We start from the raw sequence: 25704 nt of genomic DNA on the forward strand, positions 1-25704 counted from the left end.
CCAGGGAAACTGCTGGGGCATGGAGAAGGATACTCTGCTTCTTGGTTCCTGGATATGGTTACAGTATCTCAAGCTAAGGTAAGAGGTTGTAGTCTAAACAGAAAGAGCGGTTCACAAAAATAGGATTGGATTTTGTTGTCATTTCATGACTTTTCATCAACTTGAGACCAAGATGTGTTCCTCTACCTTTCAACTGGACAAAGCATTGTCTTTCTCATTATTTCAGACCAACTTTCAAGGATTAGAGAGTAAAGTTTAGTCTTTTTATTCCACATTCATGGTCTTGTGAAAGGAGGCCCTCCTGTTTGGAAACAGTAACTGAGGAACACACATATAAATGCACGTGTCCAAGATGTGTCTCCAGGTTGATGTTTGTACTCTCCTCTTCCAGTAAAGGAGACAAAAGAAAAACAAAAGAAGATAAAATACAATAAACAGAATGTGTTCAATGCAAGTTTCTACTGCTCTGTATTTGCTGGCTAAGAAAAGTATTATAAAAGGACGGTAGCAGTGAAAGCATTATTTCTTCTTAAAGACTCCCTTGTGAACAGCAGGTTCTTTTTAACCAGATAATTTGAAAAGTTCCTGAGATTCAAGGCACTGCAAGTTGCTCTAACACTAGTTACTTATCATTCATAACTACAACGCCATACACAGCACTACAGGCTTAGTTTCAGATGATGCACTGAAGCCTACAAACACTACTGACTTCCAAAGTCAATATTCTTTTCCATCAACAGAAGGTATCAAAACAACAGAAGATATCAGAGCAGATCAGCCCAAATGAAGCAGCATGACCCAGCTTATTGCAGGTTCCTTTCAAACAGGAATCTGTCTAGGGCCTCTGTAAGTTATCATCTTTCACATGAAAGACCCTATTCACTGGGAAAAACTCCAGATCACCTTCAATACACTAAACAGTATGAGATCACCTATCACAGCTTCAGGAGCACAGAAGAGAGGAGTACTTGGTCTTATTTGATTCATGTCTCTTCTTCAGCAGAAGACACAAAGATCCAAAGTGAAATTTAAGGGGAAAATAAAAGGCATTATTGAGGATTTTGTACATCGGTGTTCTCCACACGGAAACAGCTGAACAGTTCTGGAAAATCAATCTGAAACAAGGTGTTAGGAATGATTTGTTTTTAAATTCTTTTTCTTACATCAAGATCATGGTATCTCTCCTTTCACAACCAAGGAAGAACCCTTTTATTTTCATCCTTTCATACATAATTCTTCCCTTGAGCAGACTTGTCTTAAACTGTAAAGAATAAATGAGGTTGGTAATTTTTGTGTTCTAGCTATCAAAAACACTAGCCTGATTGATTCCTACACAGAGATACGTATTTCAGGCTGAAACAACAATCTTTCTGCATTTTGACATGAGAATTGTTAATAAATGCTCCATTGCCCTTATGAAGATTCAAAAGAATGAAAAAGAAGTCTAGAAAAGACCATCCAAAGTACCCGAATCCCTCTTACAGGAATTTTGGGAAAAGTTCTTTTGTTGGCTCACATCAATCACCAGAAGTGATCTGTACTACCTAGATGGGATGTTAAGTCAGCTTAAGCAGCTGAATATCCAACAGCTCTTTCTCAGTCACTGTACTGTAGTCTGTTGATTTACCTTAAGGGCAGGCTCTGATGGGATCCTTTGGGCTGAAGCAGAAAGAAATTATGGCTGCAATGACACAAGAAAAACATGCTGGTAATCTACAGATACAGATGAAGTCAGGAAAGCACTACTAGCTCTGTTTGTGAGCATTTGGAAGATGGTAAGGAATCCTGTAATCAATATCCTCATCCTCTTTAGGCAAAGAGAGGATCTCTGCAATGTCTTTCCATAGTGCCCTGACTGTTGATAAATACAGCGGGAAGAAAATTCCCTTTAGTGCTTTCTTCCTTCTCTGTAGGGAATGTTTCACAGCCAATTCATGAGTCAGTGAGGAGTGATCTACATTTTTCTGCATCAGTGAGCAGAAGCTCAATAGTCAAGAAATGGAAAGTTTAAACAATTGTGAGTAAATTCTACAGGATACCATCTGCAAAACAAGCAAAAAATTGAATCTCCATATTTGGTCAATGGTACAGAATATAAGCAACAATACTTTTCATATTTCTAATAAGGCAACTCCAACAACAGCAGGATCCAAGTGAAACAACATGGAAAATAGGACAAATTGCCGTACCTGATTCATGTTACCTGCAGTCAGGTCAAGTACTTCTCAACCCTCAAACTGAAATTTTAAAGTGTTATGCAATTATCTTAGATGTAAAGTGCAACCACCCATGTGGAGCATTTGCAGCTCCTAATCTGGGTTAAGTAGTTGTTCTGCTGCCATTAACTACACCTCTAGAAGCAAGTGCAGGCTGCAAACCCACCACAGGATCTACACACCAGCATCCAGTGGAACTGTTATTCAAAATAAACATTACAAGAATAGCAAATTTTAGTAAAACACCTTTTTCCCACAAACTAGCACCAACACAGCACGTATATTACACTACCAACAGGAGTGATACAAGGTTACTTAAATTCCAAACTACTGACACTACAAAAGAATATTAGGTACCTAGAACTTCTTGGTTTAAGGCTTTTTTGGGGGGGAACAGGAGGAGGAGACTTGATTGGAGAGAAGGGTAGAAGTCATTGAGCATTATAACAGCTACACCAGATAATGTTATTTAGTCCAAAGATGGAGAGAAAAGGTAGCAACACCCTTGGTCGAAGTGTTATTTTTAAGATTATCATGCAACCTGTCATTAAAAGTTAAATATGCTAACAAGTAAAATGGTAAGAATCTTGACTTTCTAAATTTCAGAAAGTGTTTTAAAGCATTTGGCCTCTCTCCAGAAATATTTTGTGCTCAATTTCTTTAAAGGCCTACTAAAACCCAGAAGGTCATAGGATTGTCTAGATTATCAGAAAAGGCATCAGACAATACCCCCTTAAGACTGGTGCAGGTACCAATCCCTGAAAGACCCTCCATAAACTCTTAGTTTAGGAGGGGCAAATAGCCCTGGCTTTTCTGAACTCAGAACGACACAGAATTCCAAAATTATATATAGCTATCACAACACCACACATTTGAGAAACACCACCAGTATTTCTTGGCACATATACAACAACAGGAAAACACTAGAGGTATAAAATTGCATGATTGGTTGATTATAGAAAATACTACCTTGCAAAAATAATTCCTATTAATAGATGCATCAATTTTATACAATTAAAGAAACAGGTATTTGCTAAACAATGTTATAATTACTTTTTCCTTTTTAAAACTGTTTACATTGCAAGAATATTTTTAAATGTCTTCATTAACACGCTTGTTATTTCTTGTCAGTTTTTATGCCAAATACAGTGGAGAGCAAACCTTTTTTGGCCTAACTAAACCACATTTTAATCAGATTAACAGACTCTACTGGCACTAACATACATTTCTGTCATAAAAACAGACCTCCTTTCAGTCTTAGGGATATACTATGCTTCTGGGCAGAGTGCATGAGCCAATATTTAAAAAAAAAAAAAAGGTTTTTTTAAGACATCATATGATGACAATTTGCTTTTTTCAGCTTAAGAAAGCCTACTACAGAAATAAAGGTTACAGTATTTCTGTATACCTTGAACTTACTTGAAAAAATACATAAAGCCTGTAGTTTCTTAATGTTAATAGTGGCTTTTGTAGTTTGCTTTTTAGCTCTTGATATATGGCTTGCTTAATATAATTTGATTCTATTTACATACAATTAGGTAACAAATTTTTTACACAATTTTTTTTCAAGTACCATTTCTGAGTTTTCAATCTTCACGTAATTCCTATACTGCTCTGGTCAGTCTTCTACACTGTCTATCTGTAGAATCCAGAAGCTGAAATACCACACACAAGGAATGTTAAGAGGAGTGATTTCACTGCTGTTCCAACAGCCACACCAGACTGGATGCTTTGATTTTGTGGGGGTTGGGTGGGCTTTTTGGTGTTTTTTTTTTTTGGAGGTAGGGTGAGGTTCTATCTGAATTTCCAGATGAGAATAACTCAAGGCTTTTCTCTGTAGGTTTTGACACTTCACGACTTCCCTCTGGTGTCTGAAAACTCAAACACAGCAGAGAAATGCCCCTTTCATGTAATATTTACTCCAATATGAGTATTTAATAGATTAATGTTAGTAAAGGGCAATGTGGATGCACCAATAAATAAAAGCTAAACAAATTACCTGGGGTTAAGTCATCAGTTTCACCAAGTTTTATTTTGGAAAGTGCTCAAAACTTGGATTTCATATTTGAGCACTTATATTACTTTCCATATCAAATCCTGACTTCTACAAAGGGTTTCCTCACTCTAGAGTTTACAAATTTAGCATGCACTCAGAGCAACTGGCTTGAACCATTCTTCATTTTCAGAAGCAGTAAGAACTCTAAAGCCAAAACTGGACTGAGTTTTCTAACTGTTACTGCTCAGACACAAAGTGATCATCAAATGGTATTGTAAGCTGTGTTAGCTCTTCAGCATTAATAAGTCTGTGATGCAATGGAGGCTTATTTTTGTCTAACATGAGCAGCTGACAGTGGAGACAAACTGATTCAGTCATGACTTGCAAATGATGTGCACGCACACCACGACACCTCTGTAATACAGCCTGACTCTGGGTTCAAGATTTTTACCTAGTATGTGGTAACAGTACATGAAAAAAGCATTCTAAAATGTCTTGTACTGCTACCACCATACAAAATATGCTGTCTTTAATTAGCTAATTAAATGCTTTCTGAAGATTTGCTGACTTAACTTTCCTTATTGGACTACTGCCTCAGTTCACCCACGTTTCACTATTAAATTAAAATTGTGTAGTTTTTTCCAAAACCACTTGGAATAAGACCATCACAAGTTTTATTATAAAAATGTTTCAGTCAGCTGAGGTAAAGGCCATTTGAAATGCATCATTTTGTTCTGCTTATGTAAAACTATTTGCACTGAGTTGTCCCCTTATCTTCACTCCATGCAAGCACCTTCACACCTACCTGCTTTGATCAGCCAGAACTCCAAGCTTTTGCACTAGACACAATTAACTTTGGCAGTGCCTCTTCACAGGCATACCAGTGTGCAGTGTTTGACTGTCATTCTGTATCTGTTGAAATATTAGCACTTTGTTTAGGTTGTGTGCAAGAAAAAAAACAGTATCAAGTCATACATAAAAGAATACATACAAAAACACAAAGATCTCTTTCCAGGCTAGGCATACTGTTTTCACAAAAATTATTCAGAACAGGGAAAAAGACAGACATCAAACAACTGTACCAAAATAGCAACTTACCCCACTGACTGATCTTGGGCTGCAGAGTGTTTAACCATACACTGAATCTCACAGGGCCCTCCTTCCTTCATTTGAGTCAAGATTTCATTGATAAAAATAACCACAATCCAGGGCAGATAAAAAAGAGCTTCCCACGCACACAGGCAAACAAGCAAGATTGTATCACAGAATCATTAGGGTTGGAAAAGACTTATGAACCCTCTTGAAAAAAATACCCCTTTTTGAATCATTATTGAACATTTCTGTATATGATTAATATCTACAACATGCACAGTTTATTTTGAAACAAGTCTGACAACATACAATGGAGATATTCCTGACATGACGCTTTTGCATGAAATTAGCTGCCTGATCTCTGATTTCTGTATGAAATAAATGTAAATGTCAGTGTTTCCGCAGAAGAGTTGTTACACCTAATAAAATGCTTCTACCTAATCCTAAAATCAGGCAGATCCTAAGAATAATTCTTCTATATAAGTCTGACATGTCTCCTTTCCCTCCATTTTCTTTTTAAAGCAAGATTCTAAGATAGGTTTGCAGCAGGACTGGAAAGCAATTTGCATTTAAAGTTACCAGGTTTTAGCGGTATATTATATGCAAAGTATAGTATTTTCTACTCAGTAGCTTTTTAGCCACCTAAAAAAAACCTCACAAGCATCCATGCTGCTGTTACTTCTACACATTCTTAAATTAAGTCCAACTCCACCTTCTAGCTTACCAAAATGTACCTATAGGAAAGCATAGTGCATGTAGCAAAGCTTGACACAGTCAACATAAAGAAAACTGCAGAGATCCCTAAAAAGTGAAAGTCCCTAACTGTTGGCATGTGTTCAAAAGCCCTTCTCCTAGAGGATGCAGTTAAGCATTACATTCTACAAAATGCAACTAAGAATGAGTCTGTATTTCCTAAGTGTACTCTTTCCAAACAGCTATTTCCCCAAGTTTCAAATCATTCTTAATTCATACTTTAGTATCTGCATAACTGAAATCCCCATAAACATTTTGCAAACTAGACCAGAGTTTAATATTGCATAACTACTTTTTCCCTCCTCCTTTTTTTGATGGCCAAACACTATATAACTTTCCACATTTTACATGTGAACATCAAGGAATTTCTATTCTTTTATTTCTTAACTGTTTTTATTGTAGACTTCAGTCCAATAGAAACACAACTGCATACTTCATACTTCAAGATGCAACTTACTGTAACAGTCTAGCTGGCCCATCTTTGAATGGCCTTCTTCCAAGTCACAGAATTCCTATTTACCAGTCAATTTCTTCCATTCTATTTTTAAAAATAAAGCATGTATATATATATATATATTTTATATATATATATATATATATATCTGAGCATCCTGCCTGACAAAAGAATTATACATGCTACCCAAAAATATGCATTCTAACAGTATTTGCATAGGCAACTGCTCAACTTTGTTGAAGGGAAGTTATAAGAAGTATTCAGGCGAGCTCACAATGTCACACTGCAATACAGCATTAAACTTTTTTCCCCAGATGAACTGAATGCAGGTTTCAGAAATATGGCATATTCAACCCATGCTAAAGGTCTGCTTTCCCAGCAATGTATCACGATTCAATATTTTCACTATTTTCTCTCCTGTACATGTAAAATACATAGACAGAAAAAAGAGGTGCCACAGAAAAACCAAAGAGCACTAAAATACCAAGTCGCTCACAACCACAGTCAAGTAATAATTTGCTTTCATAGTTAGTACAGTTAATTACAATAATGTGCAATAAAACATATTCTGCATTTAAAAAGTTACTTGGAAGATGCTTTCCATCTCCAAAGCTGGGGCAGAGAGCACTGGGGCAGGGGAAGACATGAGGAAGGGTACAGCTCCACAACTCCAGTGGAATCACTTGATCACCTGTTAGGAGCATGTGGCAAACTGTTCTCAAAGAGCCAATAATTTCACCATGATAACCTTGGCCTTTAAGGAAATGAATCATTAACTGGATAGCACAGATTTTTGAACTCCACTATATCTAGAGTTCTTTAACCACAGCAAAACAATACTAAGTACAGACTAAAAAAAATGTATGCAAATATATGACAGGCATTGGAACTAGATTATCTTTAAGGTCTCTTGCAACACAAATCATTCTACAGCTCTGTGATCTAACTGCAACTTAGTAACAGTGGTAAAAGACATTAGTGACAAAACTTAAGTATTTTAAAGGAAAAGTTAAGAGACAAAATGTAAACCTTAACGTTCTTCTTACACACTACCAATCCATCTTTTTTCCCCACTCTGTTCCCCAGCATGCATTAACACATCTTCCTTTCCTCTTCTTCACAACTTACATCAGAGCAATTGCTTATTCTGAGCAGTCTCCTAAATAATAATGTAAAAAAACTATGCCTGTGCAGCAGCTTGCAATCAGAAAAGCCAGAATCATCTGGCTACCCTGTTTTCCAATTATCTTAAGGCAGATTCAAACTACCACTACTCATTCATTTGAAGCATGAATATGTAGTGAATCCAAAGTTAGTCTGATGTAAAAACATGACACTATGGACATCAGTAATCCATCTCCCCGTGGCCCAGGCAAAGTACACAATTCAAAGGGAGGAACCAGAGTTACCATGAGGAAGCCAAATTCAAACAAACTTAATAATCTGTTTCAGAATTGGAGCTACCAGCAAACACAGAAACCCGCAAGTTACAGGAAAAGAGGGCTCATAGCTAGTGTAACAATTAACTCATCTCCATGTTTGATTAGAATGGACAAAGTTAATAGAGATTTATTTCATTTACACACAGTCTGTAACTTCATGGACTTGCAAATTTCTAGTTATTACATTTAAATGGTTTGCAATAATAAACCTCTCATACTCAACAAGATTACTGCCCACTATACACAGCTCAATCACAATTCTGACTGGGTGTTTAAAAACAAAAGAAACCCAAAATAATGTAAGAAAAAAGGTATTTCTGCTGCACATTCCCCACAAAACCACTTTTGAAGTCACTGTTCATTTTAAATCCAATGTCTCACCTCAAAGAACAGAAGAATAGACCTATGGAGAGCATGGCCCTATTTCTTCCTCCACAAGTACAAGGCAAGGAACAGCAAGAGGCATTCCCAACATTACTCATCATTCTGATGGACAACCACCAGCTATCCAGGTAGTACACCCCAAGTGGAGAGAGCAGCAGCCCCCACAGGGTTTCTTTTCAGACAGTCAGCAAGCCATAACACACAAAACAAAAGGGAAACTACAAGGGGGAACACACGAAAGAGATACAAGAAGAACAAAAATACTAGGGGCAAAGGGAAGAGCAGCATGGCAATAGGAAAAGGGTAACTGCAGTGCCACAGTCAACGAGACTTTTGACAGAAACCCCCGAAAGTCACACACACAGTTTTTTGAATTCCAGTACTCATGGAACTTTTTGTTTGTTTCTCAAATATTAAACAAAAATACCCAGGGGGCAAACATACTTGGACATAAAATCTTTCAAGGCTAGTTCCTACATCCTACACTACTCCTGCAGCAGAGCCACTGACTGGATTGAACTCCACTGAATGCAATGCTCTTGAAGCATTAACTTATTTATGAAGCCACTGTCAGGACTGGAGTCAGTGTTATGGGTATAACAACTCAGGCTTCAACGTTAGCCTGACTATTGCATCAGCCACACTATTTTTAAGTAGAATTCAGCTTCTTTCATGGTCTGATGCAAGTCTATATGGTTTTTATTTCATTTTTAAACACTACTCCAATGCAAGTTGCTCAATGCCATCTTATTTGCCAAATATTTAAGAACCATTCTAATATCACAAAACAGTATCTACTGGTGAGAATATTAATAAGGAGCAGTGACTGCTATGCTTGACAAGAGAGCTAATGTTAAAATCTATCCTAAGTAATACATAAAGCTGGCAAAACATTTTTTGTTATTACTTCCATGTTGCTATTTTAGGTTGAATGAAGGACATTATAAAACATTTGGCAACACTGTACAAAAAAAAAAATTTAAAAAGCATCACAAGTACCCTGAAACCAAAACTTTTCTGACCGAGGCACCCAATAAAACAAACGAAAAAAGGCACAAGAATTTACAGTGGACGTTTAAAAAAATCAGATTGCATCAAAGTTTGAACAATCAAAGCAGGGGGTTTCTCAAAAAGACAGCTTTCAGTCTTTAAAATTTCCAACCAATACACATTTATTTGTGCTGTATTTGAAAGAGCCTGATCAGCTGAATTTACAGCTCATAACTTTCATGTATTTTTAATTCTGAATTTCTACATGCATTTTTTTGGGATCATCAGTGAACACATTAGCACTTACCAGAGCTGGCAATCAAGTACTTAGAAGAGATTAGGCCCTGTCAAGGATATTTTGCAATAGATATAATTAATATTGTTCTTTCCCACACTAGTTTTAATTGCTTGTATTGGGAGAGAAGAACATTAAGTTCCCAGTTTTTATGTACCCAACATTTTAAAAATCTCTTCCTCAACCAACCAAAGTACTGACAAATGTTTTGAGTATCTTCTCCAACTGCAAATGGTTTTGAGTGCCCAGTTTGAAGAATCCTTGTTCCAGTTTCAGGAGCATTCTTCTTTTGAGACCACCAGCACAAGTGCATTTTAGAAAAATATTAAGGGAGACTAGCCTGTGTTAGATCCAAGAGACAGCATGAAATCAAGAATCAACTATAACTCAAGCAGTTTTATTAGAAAAATAAACCTGTTTAAAAAAAAAAAGGAATGCAGCAGTTAAGTCAAAAGTACAATAGAACTACACATGACCATATTTTTGTTTCACCTAACACAAACCAAACTTCAAAATATTTCCAAAGAAGCAAAACCACACTTATGAAACATTCATGAAAGGTAGTGCCATACTCTCTCAGAAAGAGCTCAACATTAAAAAACGCTCACCTAAAAGGCTAGCTGAAAATAAGAATTTGGGAAATCTCAGTCTAAGGCTGTAGTAGAAATTCAACAGAATCCTTTAGTCAGTTTTGCTGAGTCTTCCCCAGTTCCTATGCTGCGTACCTAAAGAAGTGCCTTCCTACAATTTTCAGGTAGTTTACAACCTCAGAAAACATTTTAGCGTCTGATTTGTCAGGTAATTTAACAATTAGAAAGCTAGAATTATTGGTTTGTTTCTCATGCTGACTTGATGCTTAGACTTGCTTTTCTTTTCACCAAGGCACATTCAGGATGACATCTGCAACAGTAGCAGTTTGTCAGCCATAACACAAATATATCTTAAAAACACACAATGGGAAAACACATTTAGCATTTGTGTAAGTACTGTTGTCATGATGAAACCATCAGTCCCCAAAATACAGAACCTGGCAAAGGGAAGACAGACTTACCAATACCTCCCTCTCCTGTTTCTTTTAATTCTCAACATCCAAGCTTTTTCAAAGTTTCACAGAAGTTCATGAAAAGATAATCAACAGGTTCACAATAGGGCATTTGAAGAGGGACATGCAGCTGCCAATTCTTCCACCTTTGTTTTCCCTCAAGTTATCTACCAAAGTCAATCAGCAATTCAGCAAACAGGAAAAGAACAGTTTGAATAAACCTGAACAATGGTTCAAAAGCATATTCCATTTCCTTGGCTCCAACACACTCACTCCGGTCTGCTTACTGGCCAAAGTAAACCCACACAAAGACCTAACAAGTTCTGAATTACTGGTCTAACAACAGTCCAAGCATGTCACTTTCACTCCATCATGCATTTATGCCACATTCTCTACCAGATCAGAAGACACAAAATGAGATCGTGATGAACAGAAACTGTCCAGTGCTAGAATATCCAGAAACAGTAAATCTGAAGTACCTCATTAGGCCTAGGGAACCCTTGAGAGTTAGAGATGCGCACAACAAGTACAATGGATGTCTCTCCCCTTGTGTGATAATCCCGCCTACCCAGCTGCTACTTCCTCTGGAAGGAATATTGGACCTGCACAAGCTGTCAGCTGTCCAAAAGCTTGTAGGCTGCTGCCCAAAGCAACGGGTTAACAGTGTACCACAAAAAGTGGAACTGCTGACAGACAACAGCAGATTCTCTGCCATAATCTGTCAAACTTCACAACTCTTTACTTCAAGTTTCTGTTCCCTTCTACAAATACCAGTGAAAAGGAATTCAAACATGGGAACAAAACCAAGACTCTCATTCCTTAGGCATCTCCCCAAAAATACGCATAACAAAATTAAAAATCCCTCAATCCCAACAGTTTGAGCTCATAACAGCTTTGCCAATAGCACTGTAGATTCCAAGACTGTAGGAGCCAGAGAAGGGGACATGATATGGCTATAACCCAACAAAGGGTAAAACAGGCAAGCATTAGTTACAGATTGCAGAAGGAACAGTAAGTTTTTTCATGGTCCTTCTAGAAATTTTAAAGAAAGCTAGATGTTCTCTCTCTCAAACTACAGTGTAGTAAATTCATTAAAAATTAATGTTCACCATAACACATAGTTTCATATATTATGTGTTATGATGGCAAACTTTTTTTTATTATTTGTGTTACATAAAACACAAATTCTGTAACTTCCTGTAACTCGCTACTTTTAAGTTAAACTTACAATTGTATAATGTATTAGAATAAACTAAATATGGATAATAAACAGCACCACAACCATGGGCTTGAGAGACAAAATACTACAGTGAATTCACCACACCATCTTTCCTTTCACCTTCCCAAAACATCCCATCCGAAGCCTTTAAATAAATCAGGTCAGGGAGAAAGGCAAAGGTACAGACAGCAAACAGAGAAAGGTAAAGGGACCTTAGGAAGGAAGTAATCTGTTTGAAACAAGGCAGCACTGGAATTTACATCAGTACCTATATAAAGTTTCATGAAAAATGTTCCAAGGGGAGCGGAGAAAAAAATCAAAATAAAATAGAGGTGTGTGTCAGGAATAAGTTAAAGGTGTTCTAGAAAACTAATAATTAACTGCAAACTCAAGAGGATTAATAAAACTCTGGTTTGCAGTCCATACATCAACCTAAGATACTTAAGGTTTCTGGTTTCAGTTCTGTGACTGAGGAAGAACATTATCTGTTTTAGTGAAGCACCACCAATTTACAATCCAATTGGTCCCAATTTCTATGTTCATTAAAAAAAAAAAAAATAGAATCACCAAACAAGTATCTTATCTCCTGGCTTTGTAAGTAATACAGTTTAAAAGAAAAATGTATAGAAGAATACTGAATTTCTCACAGGATCACCAACTAGCTGAGGCTGGAAGGGATCTCTGGAGACCACCTAGTCCAAACCCCACTGCTTACAGCAGGGTCAGCTAGCAGAAAGCAGCTACAAAAGAATACACTGCAAGATGTTCCAGTGGGCCAACTTCTGAGATGCAGAAACAGGGCTAGCAACTGGTGGACTGGACCACCTTTCTCTCTTCCTGCCTATTTTTTCAAAAGTGAGTAACAGTGGTACTTCCTTATAAGAAACGGAAGCTTCATTTTAGAGACCTGTGTACTACTTTTTGGAAAAACAGGCTTTTTCTTTACAAGAACTATCAAACATTCAGTGATGCACAATGTGCCATCAGCCTATTAGGTAACTATTTAACATATCATTCTGACACCTGATTATCAAATCAGTAAACTTTCTTGTTTACACATGTGTCACAATTTGGTATTTCCCAATTTAGGGGAAGCCTTTCTCTACTTGCCAACAATCTCTTCCAGGCATATACCATGCCTGCACTGTCAGGAACTGTCTATAATTGATTTGTTACTAAAAACTTATATACAGCAGAATTAAGGTATCTCATAAAATGCTTTCGATCCTAAAGCCTTAATTTCAAGAGTGTAAAACATTTAGTGAAGATGTTAAATTCTTATCCAACTGATACAGTGCAATAACTGTATTTTTTATTTATAACTACTTGTTTTGAAACTGAAGAGCAAAGAGACAGCTACAGGAAACGTGTGAATTTTCTTCCATCTATCTGCAAGACCTAGGAAACACCAAAAGACATGAAAAAAACAAAGTGTGAACAGACACAGAAGCTTCAAACAGCGAGTTCCAAAAAGCACAAAGACAGCAAGTAATGTTCAGGGACACTATTTTGATTGACTTCAAGAGATTTTCATCAGGATGCTTTGGGACACACGGGTTTGAAGAAAGCACATAGCAAGACTACTAAATAAGCCAAAAGAGCAAGAAAGCAAGTAACATAACCACTCTAGAAGCATGAATATTAGCATGAGGGATTTTTTTGGTCGGTTGAGTTTGTTATTGCAGCATTTAAGTGTTGAGTTATATTAACTTAAATCCATAAGAAGAATTAATGAGACAAAATTGCTCCTCCCTAATTGTCAAGTAAACACAGAGTTACTTGGGAACCACTAAAGACAGTGAATTATTTAAACTGGACCAAAGACTGAAACTTTCCTGGGTATTTCACGTTACATTTCTATATTATGTATTATAAAATAAGGTTTTAAACAAAGACTTTTTTTAAGCTGACATCTCTTCTAGTTTTCATAAACTAATGGCCACATTAATGATAAAGAATACACTATACTGCAAATACATTAGAAGAGATACAACACAACGTGCAACCCCAGTGACTTCAATAAAATCTCTTGAAGTACATATGCGTCTTCAACTGAACTTACATTAATAAAAACCTTAAATATATAAATAGCTTCAACAACTACTCAAAAGTCAAAGTTATGAGAAATCAAAATCCTCAAGGAAGGTATCTAGATTCCTATTTTTGAATTTCATTGCTACAAGAGATAGATGAAGTTCAAAGAACAAATATAATCTGTTCTGTGTCAACCAATTCACATTTCCCTCTGTCTTGCTAATGTTGCTTAGAGAGTAATTCTGACAAAAAAAAACCACTGATAAGCAGTTGTAATATTGAATCTCAATGAACTTTTAGACAGCTATGAGTAAATTCCAAGAGAAAATTCTTCTCTGGCTACATCACTATTTCTTTTCCTCCAGGGAAAAATGGGCTCCAAATATCTAGAAATAATAGGCATTTGTCAGAAGCTTTGAAATTCATGCTGCCTAGATACAGCACAGAAATAACTAATCACATACAAGTATCTTAAGAATGCTTTTCCTAGATCTATCTAGGACTGCAAGAATGATCAAGTATCCATTAAAAAGTTAAGGAAAATATTTGTTCATCATGCTTCAGATGGAATTCCATGCATTAAGCCTCAGGTTTAATGGGATTTATTAATTAATAAGTACGCTTTCTATTACATAGCTAATTATTTGAACTGATTACATTAACCCCTAAAGGACAAAAACTATTAGTACAAATAAAATAATTTAACAGCTTGTTTTGATGCTGGAATGCAATGTAAGATTCATTTGTGCAACATCCAAAAACCTTAAATAACATGGGGGATCATCCAAACCAGAACAGAAAATCAGCATGACACAAATATCTGAATCAGGTCCCACAGCCCTTAGAACAGGTCACATACTCCATATGAATTTCAAACAATGCAAAAATATTTGCTTTTCAATCTCATATTCCAACAAATAATACATTTATTGATAAACACAATCACTGAATTTCTACACCTATTCTCTTCCATCCAATAACTCCTAAAGCTTCTGGATTTTAGCAGTTTATTTTTTTTAAAGTAAGAGACACACTGGGATGAATAACAAGCTTTTCAGTCAAGATCTACATAACATGCAAGCTTTTCTATTCCCTTTTGCATTTTTTAAGGGCACTGACAACCAGTGGTCACCAATTTCAAAGCAATTTACATAGCACAAATTATGCACTGAGCTGTTCTGGCTTATTTTTTCCTCTGAGCTTTGCGTTCATCCTTATTCTCCTTACATGTTTTTGTTTTGTGGTTTTTTTTGTTTTTTTTTTTAGCTAAAAGAACTGCAGTACCAGATTGGTATACAATTTTTAAAACTATTTAATCCACATCAATTAACAAACCTAACTATCTAAACTTGGCAATACTAGAAACTCAGCAATCCCTTTCATCATTTTATTCCACTAGTCTCAAACCCCTAATAAAAAGAGCATGAATGTTTCCAAAGCACAAACAGCAGTGACAATTCTTTTCAAAGGCAAAACAGTAAATACAATTCTTGGTTCTGAGTAACTAAAAAAAAGAAGAGAGTATCAGGAGCACCTTAGCTTATAAAGTCCTCATCCAGCAGAAATAGAATTCCATCCATCTCCAAAGCCTATTACCCAATACTGCATACTTCAAACACTTATGCTGAAATCCAAACTGATTGCATAATAGAAGGTTTTGCAAAAGGCACCTATTAAAATTTCTGGCACTAAGTTATTAGACTAATTAGATTTACAAACTTATCCAACCCAGCAGCCACTGCTCTACAGAAATACATGGCTAGTTCAGAGCAGTTAAGTCCCTTACACTGTTGGACTGTTCATCACAAGCCTGGATCACATCACATCATCCTGGATGTCCTGTTGCATCCAGGAAGCAGCACATACACAGACATTTCTCACATGCATATCTTAAACATTTCCACAGTACCATAAACATGGAAGATAAAAAGGCAAGATTAACACTTTTAAGTTCAGCACAATATTCTAGTCAGTGACAGTGTGGAAAGTGTTTCTGAAATATGCTAGCCAGTCTACTTACATATACCTACCCAGTATAGCAGCTTAAAATAAAGGCTCAAACAGCACTTAGTGTTAGAGAGTAGTATCTGGAGGAAGAGAATATACTTACAGCCTTGACTTTATCTTCCTACCTGCCCCTTCTTGCCCACCAGTGTTTATAAACATTCCCCACATGAAGATTTCCTTTTCAGAATCATACTCTTTTTAGTCTTGATTATCAGCACCCCGTCTTTATCCTGTAGGTTGGCTACTTAACCACCTTCATGAGCACGGTCTTCCCCTGGAGTCAAGCTTCTACTCCTGAGCTTCAGAGGCCATGCATTGCTCAGCCATATACAAACTGCTGTCTCTTTCATCATACAGAACAAGTCCAAAAATCACAGATCAATAAAGTCACAACTTCCTCAGACCCCTTTCTCCTAGGATGCTTTACAGACATATCAACAAAGTTACATTAGAGAGGATAAGGTACATTATCTTAAGAGTAAAGCCACACAAGTAGTTTACACATATAATTGCACCACCCTCCTCAATCTCTAGCAGTTTTTCTTCCAAGAATGTAAAATGCTCATGTCTGTGCCTCTTCCAGTATACATGAGCAAGATGTGCCACGTGGTAAGGACTAACATAATAAGAATTTTAGTCATTATTCCCTTATGGGTATTTTATTCCACTTTCAGTAATTCTGCACCTATTTTCTGAGAAGTTTAAGATACTCAAAACCTACTGAACAAGTAATTCATCACTTCAGTGATTCCACAAACACAGCACACCACAACATCACCCAAACAATAATATGATGCAAATGACTATCCAGCATGAGGAAGAAAAATTTCCTGAACAGTAGTTGAAGTATAAATAGAACGCATGGCTAATCCTATTTTAGACACGTGTTATTTAGCATATTCTAATTTCATATTTAAGACGCTTCACTACAGCTATGGAAAGATACTACAGATGAACTTACTACATAAAATAGGTTATAGACAGAAAAAACTGGATTAAGACTAGAAATTCACACCAAGACACTAATACTAAGCAAAACCCCATTTGCTAACTGGCCTCACACATTAGTTATATGCTATGTGAAGACCTAGAGTATATCACGCTGGGGTTTGAATTTTGTATTTTCAGTAACTCCCTCCAAGGTTACCTCATGTGCCAGCAAGCAGAATATTTGAAGTAACATTTTTCTATAAGTAAATACAAACTAGGGTTATTTGTTGACTTTAATAACTGCAATTAATTTTTACAAAAAAGTTTAATTTTTGCCAAACTTTTTATATTTAAAACAAGATCAACAGACTTCCTGCATTTCTAAATTTATTACTCTTTTTACTGTTAACTTGCAATATCACTGCATTATTTCTGTATAACCCACAGTACCCTCCACTTTAAAACCTAATCAAACATCCTCTCCAAACACCAAGTATAACCCCTGAAAAGCCTGCAGACTGCTCCAGCCTCTGAAGTAGCATTCTGGAACAGATGCTGTAGATCAAAGAATACTAATATTTAGCTGGAGAGAAATGGCAGATCCAGTACCTGTGCCTTGTCTTAACCCCAGGTTTTGACCCAAGTCCTTCCCAAAATGGTACCCTTTGGGGGAACAAGTTCAGGTCTTGTCGAAGCACAACACTCATTTCCACATACTGGACAAGACAAACATTCTCCTCTGCTGTTGGATGGATTAAAACAAAAATACAGCACAATGAAAAGAAAGTTATTCTCAACGTATTTCAAACTAGAAGTTTATTTATAAATAAAGTCAGAAAAAAACCCAAACCTCCAAGCAGATTACTTGTCTCCTTTAGGGTTTAGTGACCTCTGATGTGCTTCCTGATCAGCAGACAATCAGATATGCCAGCAACTCCAAAGTCCTGGAAAATGTGCTCAGTGTTTATTAGTAGCATAAAGTCAAATTCCTCCTCTACGTTAAGTACTTAAAACATTTGAAAAAGGAGCACTGTGATGAGGGCATGTTTTTAAAACTTATGCCAGATCTCAGAGCCCTGGTAACACATTTTTAAAAAGTAACTCCTAGTGCCCTGCTGGCAAATATGACCAGACAGTAATCAACCTAAAATGTCCATTTCGCTCTTTTTTTTTACTGTGAAGACAGTTCAGCTCAACTTCGGTAACACCATTTACCCAATACAATTACACATGGAAGCACAGGAAGCATTTACCATCTTTTATTCCGAGTCCTTTCCAGGAAGCAGTACAACTGAGAACCTGTAATATTAAAGGCTTGCTATTTGCCTATTTATTCATTAGCAACAGCTAAGAGTTACCCACAGACACTCTAAGAGGGGTTTTTACAACAGGAGGCATCTTTCTTACCCCACGGCAGGATGTAGCTACCGAGAGTACCTGGGAAAAGCAGAGAAAGAGGCTGCTAAAGGCCACTCCTCCCTCTGGTACTGGCAGTGTCCTGCAAAAGGACAAACATACCTCAATTCCATCATGTAACCACTAAACCTACTTGTATGTTTAGAAAGAAGAACTGACCTAGAAAGGCCTACAGTGTAACCTGACATGCAGCTAAGAATCTAAAAAATACACAAGCAGGGAGAACAGAAAAATCCAACTACTGAAACTGTTTCTTTTTATCTCACTGGTATGTGTGACCACTTGACCCTGTACAGTGTGAGTAATTCTTAGTAGATACCTACCCTACATGCACTCCTATAATCAATTTAATTATTTTGTGCTGCTAACAAGAATTCTTGCTACCTAGTGCGTTTTTACAGGACTTTAAGCTCATTCTCAAGTATTTTATTAAATAGGCATATAATCTGAAAACTTTAGAAAATTTAAACTTAAAGAAATGAAAATTTAAAATAAATTAAATTTAAACAGAAGTTTTTGAAGCTTTAACATGGAAAGCATTTTCTTCTTTTACAGGCCTCTTGGATGTTTGCCAATGAGGCTCTAATGCCAGTGCTATAGCATCCCAAATGCTATTTTGAGCCATTGCTGTGCTGACCATTACATTTTTCAAGCACAAGAACAGCTTCCTGAAAAATAATAATTGCGAATAAGTGTTTTTGTGCTTAATGAAACCATAAATATCTTGCTTCTACTCAAATAACATCTTAATTTCTGGTCTATGCCTTGAAAGAGCAGGGTAGTTGTTACACTTTGCCCTACTTTAAACCTGCAACAACCTCTAAACTTTTGTTACTCCATAAATTCAAGAACACACCATTGTATCCCAGATACCTTTTGTAACCATGACACCAACCACAATCACTTGCCATCACTCACACTTCTATAATCAACAGTCCAAAGAAGGGCCATGAGGATGGTGGAGGGCCTTGAGAGGAAGCCGTATCAGCAGTGGCTGAGGTCACTTGGTCTGTTCTGCCTGAAGGAGACTGAGGGGAGACCTCACTGCAGTTACAACTTCCTTGTGAGGGGAAGAGGAGGGGCAGGCACTGATCTCTTCACTCTGGTGACCACTGACAGGACCTGAGGCAATGGCCTGAGGTCGTGTCAGGGGAGGTTTAGGTTGGATATCAGGAAAAGGTTCTTCACCCAGAGGGTGGTTGGGCACTGGAATGGGCTCCCCAGGGAAGTGGTCACAGCACCAAGCCTGACAGAGACCAAGGAGCATTTCCACAATGCTCTCAGGCACATGGTGTGACTCTTGGGGACAGTGCTGTGCAGGGCCAGGAGCTGCACTCAATGGTCCTTGGGGCTCCCTTCCAACTCAGCATATTCTGTGATCCTGTGAACAGTCAAGGGTATGTATGGCCACCCTCTGTACTGCTGTTTTTCCATTTAACTCAATGAGTTTTCTCTCCAGCCCTCATATTTCAGTGATACTTAATAAAGTTGAAATAAAAAGAACTTCAAGTTTTAATTTATTTCTGATTGTGAATGAGAAAGTATGGAGCAGTATCCTGCATTTAGTAGTTGCCAGCACCAAGTACTCCAAAAATCACTGAAAAAGATATGCTGTAGCCTCTACTGTCACCTCTCTCAAAAGATGTACTTGCTTCCCCTAATTATCTACATGTAGTGCTAGAAACTGAAGCCAAAAGTATTCCCATTTTCCATGTACTATTACAATTCTATGTTGTATATGTATGCTTATGTAGGAGATATATACATTTTTTCCTCCAGGTCTCTATAGGATCTTGGGGCAATGAGCTTCACAGACAAAATCCTTCTAAATATTAGCCAAGGCAGTTTTACCCACAGCCTCATGTTCCCAAGTTGTTTGAGGGCACATACAGTCTAGATCATGATCTAAACTAGTCCTCATTTATAATTTAAAGCACAAAAAAGTGAATATGCTATCATAGCTTTAAGGCTCCTTATGAGTCATTGTCTCAATCAGAAGTCTGACGTAGGTTTATCATTGAGCTTTAGAGATTTATTTCTTGGTTTAGGTATTACTTGGTTGTTTCATTTTGAATTCCTTCTAATCCCTTTAGATTATCTTTTGTCATTTAGGAAAAATACAACTCAATTTTGAGATGTTGTAGGACAGGCCTCAGCAACAGCAGCTTTTTGTTTTCAAAGAACCAAGTTAAAGTACCTTCTTAATTTACAAGATGGACATTCTGGGCTTTATAGCTGTCCACACCAAAACCAAATGACCCTTCTGGCATATTTGGCAAGAAATCTGAACTCTTAAACATATTAATTTACCATAGTAATAGTGGATGAGAGTAAAAAATCTTCAGAAAGGCAAAAATGACCAGGCTAAGACACTCCATTGTACTAGGAGAATATACGTGTGACGCAAGAGAAAAGGAAAGCCAGTGACCCTGACATTGGCTCCACTTCCTATGGGCACCAAATGTTTGGAGCAAGCAAACCTCGTCTACAAGGACAATACAAAGGACTTCTGGTTCAGTAAGAATGACTTTCTGATAACACAAAGAAGGGAAAATAACACAAATGGAGGTCTTCCCACAGTCTGACGAGGAATTAGCAGCACACCAACTTTAGTTAATTGCTCATAACATTCTTTTCCTTACTCCCTTTTATTGCTTCTGCTCTTCAGACTCACCAACAGAAGCCTCGCTTTCCTGAACCCAAGTATTTACCATTCATCAGGAGTCCTCAAGCAAAGAACAGCAGATGCTAAACCAAACTGGACAAATGGAAAAAGCACAGGACATAATGCTGAAGCAGAAGAACTCTAAGACATCATTCCAGACTTGGAACCAGGATGCATTAGTTCATGCAGCATAACCTAGCTTGGCAAGTGTTGCATTTTGCCAACATTATCAGGAAAGGAGGAGAATGAAGTTCTGAAGCCTGTACTTCAGCAGGTAAGCAGAGCAATACAATGAAGCTAAAATACAAACATTTCACAACAAGCAAATACACTATGAAATCCTAAAATGCAATTTGTACACACGTAGAACATGCTAACCTAGGAAATGACAACATCAAACAATTGCTTCTATTGCTTATACATTTGGATGGTCTTGGCCTCAACAGTTAAGCATCAATTAAAGCAGTCACTTCCAAGGACATACGGCACTCCACAACACTCAGTCATACCAGCCAGACTCCACAAAACCCACTCCAGCTGGCCAAATGCTTCTCCACTAGCCACTTCTTCCTATGGCAGTGGCCATCTGGCCATGAGCCATTAAGAGTACAAACTCTTCTACTCCCTTCCCAAGAAATTATACTGAAGGTAACAGACACACATACATTTCTAGACACCTTTCTGCTAGGTAAAGGTTCAAAAGGTTCTAGTAGGTAAAGGTCTGGAATCTATACACCAAAGTGCTCCAAAAGGCAAACCTCAATCCAGGACTTCCAAGTTCTTCACCTCAAAGGGCTCTTATTGAGCATCCTCTTCAGCATCTCTTTTTTCTATTACTCTTATCAATTACTCAATTGATCATCCTCCAAGAAAATCAATCTACCAAGTCAACAGCAGCCACACTGACATTTCAGGTGTTCACTGCCATGTTTCAAACACACCTTCTATTCAGTTTTAATTTTCAAAACAGCCAGAACCAAAAAGTCCTAATTTTCACGTTTCCTATCTGTGCCATCTTAGTAAAATCCACCGCATCAACACTTAGACAAAAAAATTTCTTACTTCACCAGAAAAAATTGCACATCTCTTCAAACACAGTATTTCAAACCATTTCTTACCAGGTTGAGATTAAAAACAACCCTATGCTCACCACTTAAGAATCCCACAGAAACTAGTCACATTCACTGACAGACACTATAAGTAGTATTCAGACATGGCTGGATCTTCTTTCATGAAAAAAAAGGCCAACTTTTCCCAGCAATTATTTTTTTGGGACATTTCTCTTGTGCTCATGTTAGGGAGAGGAGACTACCAATGATAGTTACTTCTTTTAACTCTCTTACTTCTGAAAGAAAATGCAGATCTTTCCATCAATCTCATGATTTCTGAAACAACTGTTTCTAAATCTTGCCTCTTCATTAGAAGTAGACAACATAAATCAGTGGTGAAAAACATGCAATAGATGAGAAAAAAATCTTTAAAGAAGGTTACCCATATGCTTGAACAATTCTGCACTGGAACAAACCATTTTAATAACTTCATTATAAATGTATACCTTGGGTTAGAGTATATAATTTAGGATATAAAATGCTACCGAAAATATTTGTTTCATGTAATATGATTTTTCATATTATAGTTACATTTTTTAAGAATGGTATCCAAGAAAATTGAAGTTTTTAGTAGAAAATGCATTAAGAACTTCTAGCATATAATTTACAGAAGCTCCACATATGCATATTACAATGTGCTACAGACAACCAAAACTTATACTTGACCAATTGTGAGCACAGACCTCACAAGACCTGCCAAGCTGCCTATGCCAAATTGTGCACAGCCACATGGCATTATCGTTTGATGAATGCAATATGTGTGACTCTAGGGCTCACAGTAACAAAAGCATGAGAAGATTTGTCGGCATTCACAAAGGCTACACACCTAATCCAGAGCTACCTGACAGCAACTTCAAGAAGGTATTTTTGAAGAATACCTGTAAATTCACAAAACCATAGGATTTTAAAGCCAAACTAAAAGGATGGATGTCTGGAATTTAGGATAACTGCATGGCTCTTATATTGATCTGACTTATCTTCTCTCTAACATATTATGCAAACTTCATCCTTTAGCAAAAAGATATCCCAGGGCTTGGGTGGTTTTTTGTTCTTTATTGTTGTTCTTACAATATAAAAATGATTAGAACATTTTAGATACTTATAAAATTTACTTGTTTCTGAAATATTAAGAACGGCTTAGTCTATTATGTTCAGAGGTTCAAACAGGAGGAGATGTTTTTAAATAGTTTTTTTTTTTTTAAAAAACAAACAGATTTTTTTAAACATCTCCCCAGATAAAAAGTATTAAGAGGGAGGATTACATGCCTTGCTTAAACACTTAAATATCAGTATTTATCAAGACAATCCTCTATTTGAAAATACATATACTTCATACAATTTCAACGTACTTTACAAAATTCTTTGGAGAACTTTTTCAGAGAAAACATTTTTATCCAACAACTTCTCAGGAATTAAAAAAACCTGTTCTAAATATTTTAAGAATTTGGACAGTAAAACCTGCATGTTAAAGATTCCACACTGGATTCTGATGGTCAGACAAATGCAGAAAGTGAAGATAACCACAACTGTGTGCTATAACATGTTAGTATTTCTTTTTCCCCTTCCACAGATCACAGTACTCTAGAAGCTGAAGGTATCTTGATGCAAATCATTATCTTCCATTTACATGTTAAATTACAGTGAAATAACAAGATTCCTCAGTTTCGTCACTACCTCCAACACTAAGCAGGACTACAGATCTCCAAGGGCAGTCAATGAGACCTCCTGAAGAGGCTGACCCATGCCTTCAAGGTGAAATGGCAGCTCAAACAATTTTCAGTGCAGCAGTATTCCAGAGATGATGCACTTCATTACTAACAGAGTACACCTCCAGTAGAACACACACAGATTATTATCCTGCTTTGCTACTCTGTTTTTCCATAAACCACTAAAAACATTTAGAATTTTGCCTGCTTTAAAGCATCACTGTCTTAAAATCACTTCAGAAGTTGTACAGCCATCAGGCACCAAGTCCTTCAAGATTATCTTTTCTGCTCTTTGTTACAAAGCAGCCAGCAAAGCAAAGCACCAATTCACAACTAGGCCTTTTAGCTACTATCCCATAAATAGGAAGAGGCTGTATTGCCAACAACTGCATATACTTGACTGACACGTTGCATGCCTGACAGGATTTCAAAAATTAAAATCCCTTTCCCAACCAGAAAGAAAGAAGAAAACCAAAACCAGCATCATGAACACATTTCTTTCACACCTTCTACCCTCCCTCTTCTCTCTCCAATCAAATACAGGCTCAGAAACTCCTCTTTTTCACAAGCAATTACAGAACTGGAAGGAGTCTCATACACTTGGAAAGGAAAAAAATAACATGGAGGCACATGCACATCCTACACCAATCCCTGAGCATTTATGAGTAATTTGACATTTCACCCAATTTGGGATATTAGGCCTACTAAAGAAACACTTGGCAGTGCAATATGCTGATCCATTTTTAACATAATAACCTCATTCAACAGATTAAAGAGGTACATTTATACCTTGAATTCATTTGGGTGCTACAGTAAATTATTTAACAAGCACTTAAAGTACATAGTCATTAACTCATGATTCTTTTTATTTTATTTTCACTTGGTTTTATTTTGTAAGACTGCAAGAAATGAGACTGTAAAAGCAGCAATTGCTCATTCTTTCACCAGCAGGTTTGTTTTGGGTTGTTTTATTAAAAAAAAGGCTTATATGTTCTCATATGCATGCATACAGATAAGGAGCATTAAGAATTTTAGAATAAAGGATTTCAAAAACAAATTAATCAAGATGTTCAGTAGACATATCAAGTTAAGGCTAGGTCAAGATTCTTCACTGAACAGCTTATAACATAAACAAACCATAATGCTGAATATAAACTAATTATTACTATCAAATCCTTCCTTGACAGATTTCATATATTCTTATAGTCTGAGAATCCTCTACTGAAAGTGGCATCAAGGGAGAATGACAATTAATAGCATGCACAAGTTGACACACACAAAATAATAACAAAACGAAATTCCAAGTTGTTCTCCTTCCCCTTACCTGCCTTTCTATATATAGCAAGGAATTACAGCATGAACCCTCATGAAATCCTAAAGGGAAAGAAAAGCATTCCACTTCTGTTAGGCTCAATCTGGAAGTATGAATTAAAATGCTGTTTATAGTCCACAGACAGACTTCCTCAGAAAAATATGGAATCTTTCATATGGTACAAAAACACATTACAATATTTCAACACACATACATCCAGTAAAATTACGAAGCTTAAAATAATCTTCCAGGAAATCTACAGAAGCCTTTTTTCCCTTTGCTTATCCCAGCTCAGTGGCAATATATGCCAAACAAGTCACTCATTATTCAGGTTCTGCCTGAGAAATTTTTGCTTGCTCTTCTTTAAAAAGAAAAGTATTTCAAAATTGCAGTCACAACAGACATCAAAGCAATCATACATGAGTTACTGGGTTAATTTTTAATCACAATCTTCCTTAATAGCTGTAAGAGCACTAAATATATAGAAACACAAATTTGGTACAGTTACACTCCAACTTGTTGATTTCTGTAGTTTCTTTTATATATAAGTTGACTGCCAGTCAACATCTCTCTCTGTCATCTATACACAACTGTGACAGAATTGGGTGAAATGAAGGTCAGAGGAAGCTTAAGAGGCATTTA

General features: G+C 36.8%; 1 protein-coding gene across 8 annotated transcripts in view; it reads right to left on the reverse strand.

Annotated features, from left to right (window-relative positions):
- TSC22D1 (TSC22 domain family member 1) overlaps positions 1-25704 on the reverse strand; it is a 93650-nt gene that overhangs the window by 55565 nt on the left and 12381 nt on the right. For 3 of the 8 annotated variants that reach the window (XR_011149856.1, XR_011149858.1, XR_011149860.1), the window contains exon 3: positions 5018-5124. The exons of 3 other annotated variants lie outside the window; for them this stretch is intronic. Coding sequence is in view for 2 of the 5 variants with exons in the window: in XM_069010199.1 (XP_068866300.1) it covers positions 17736-17798; positions 18262-18352 (154 nt within the window). In the remaining 3 variants the exon portion in view is untranslated. Of the gene's footprint in view, positions 1-5017; positions 5125-17718; positions 17799-18261; positions 18353-25704 lie in introns of those variants that run through there. 2 more of the 8 variants (XM_069010206.1, XM_069010199.1) reach the window with 2 other exon arrangements.

This window comes from Aphelocoma coerulescens, chromosome 1 (assembly GCF_041296385.1).
Source record: "Aphelocoma coerulescens isolate FSJ_1873_10779 chromosome 1, UR_Acoe_1.0, whole genome shotgun sequence".
NCBI lineage: Eukaryota > Metazoa > Chordata > Aves > Passeriformes > Corvidae > Aphelocoma > Aphelocoma coerulescens.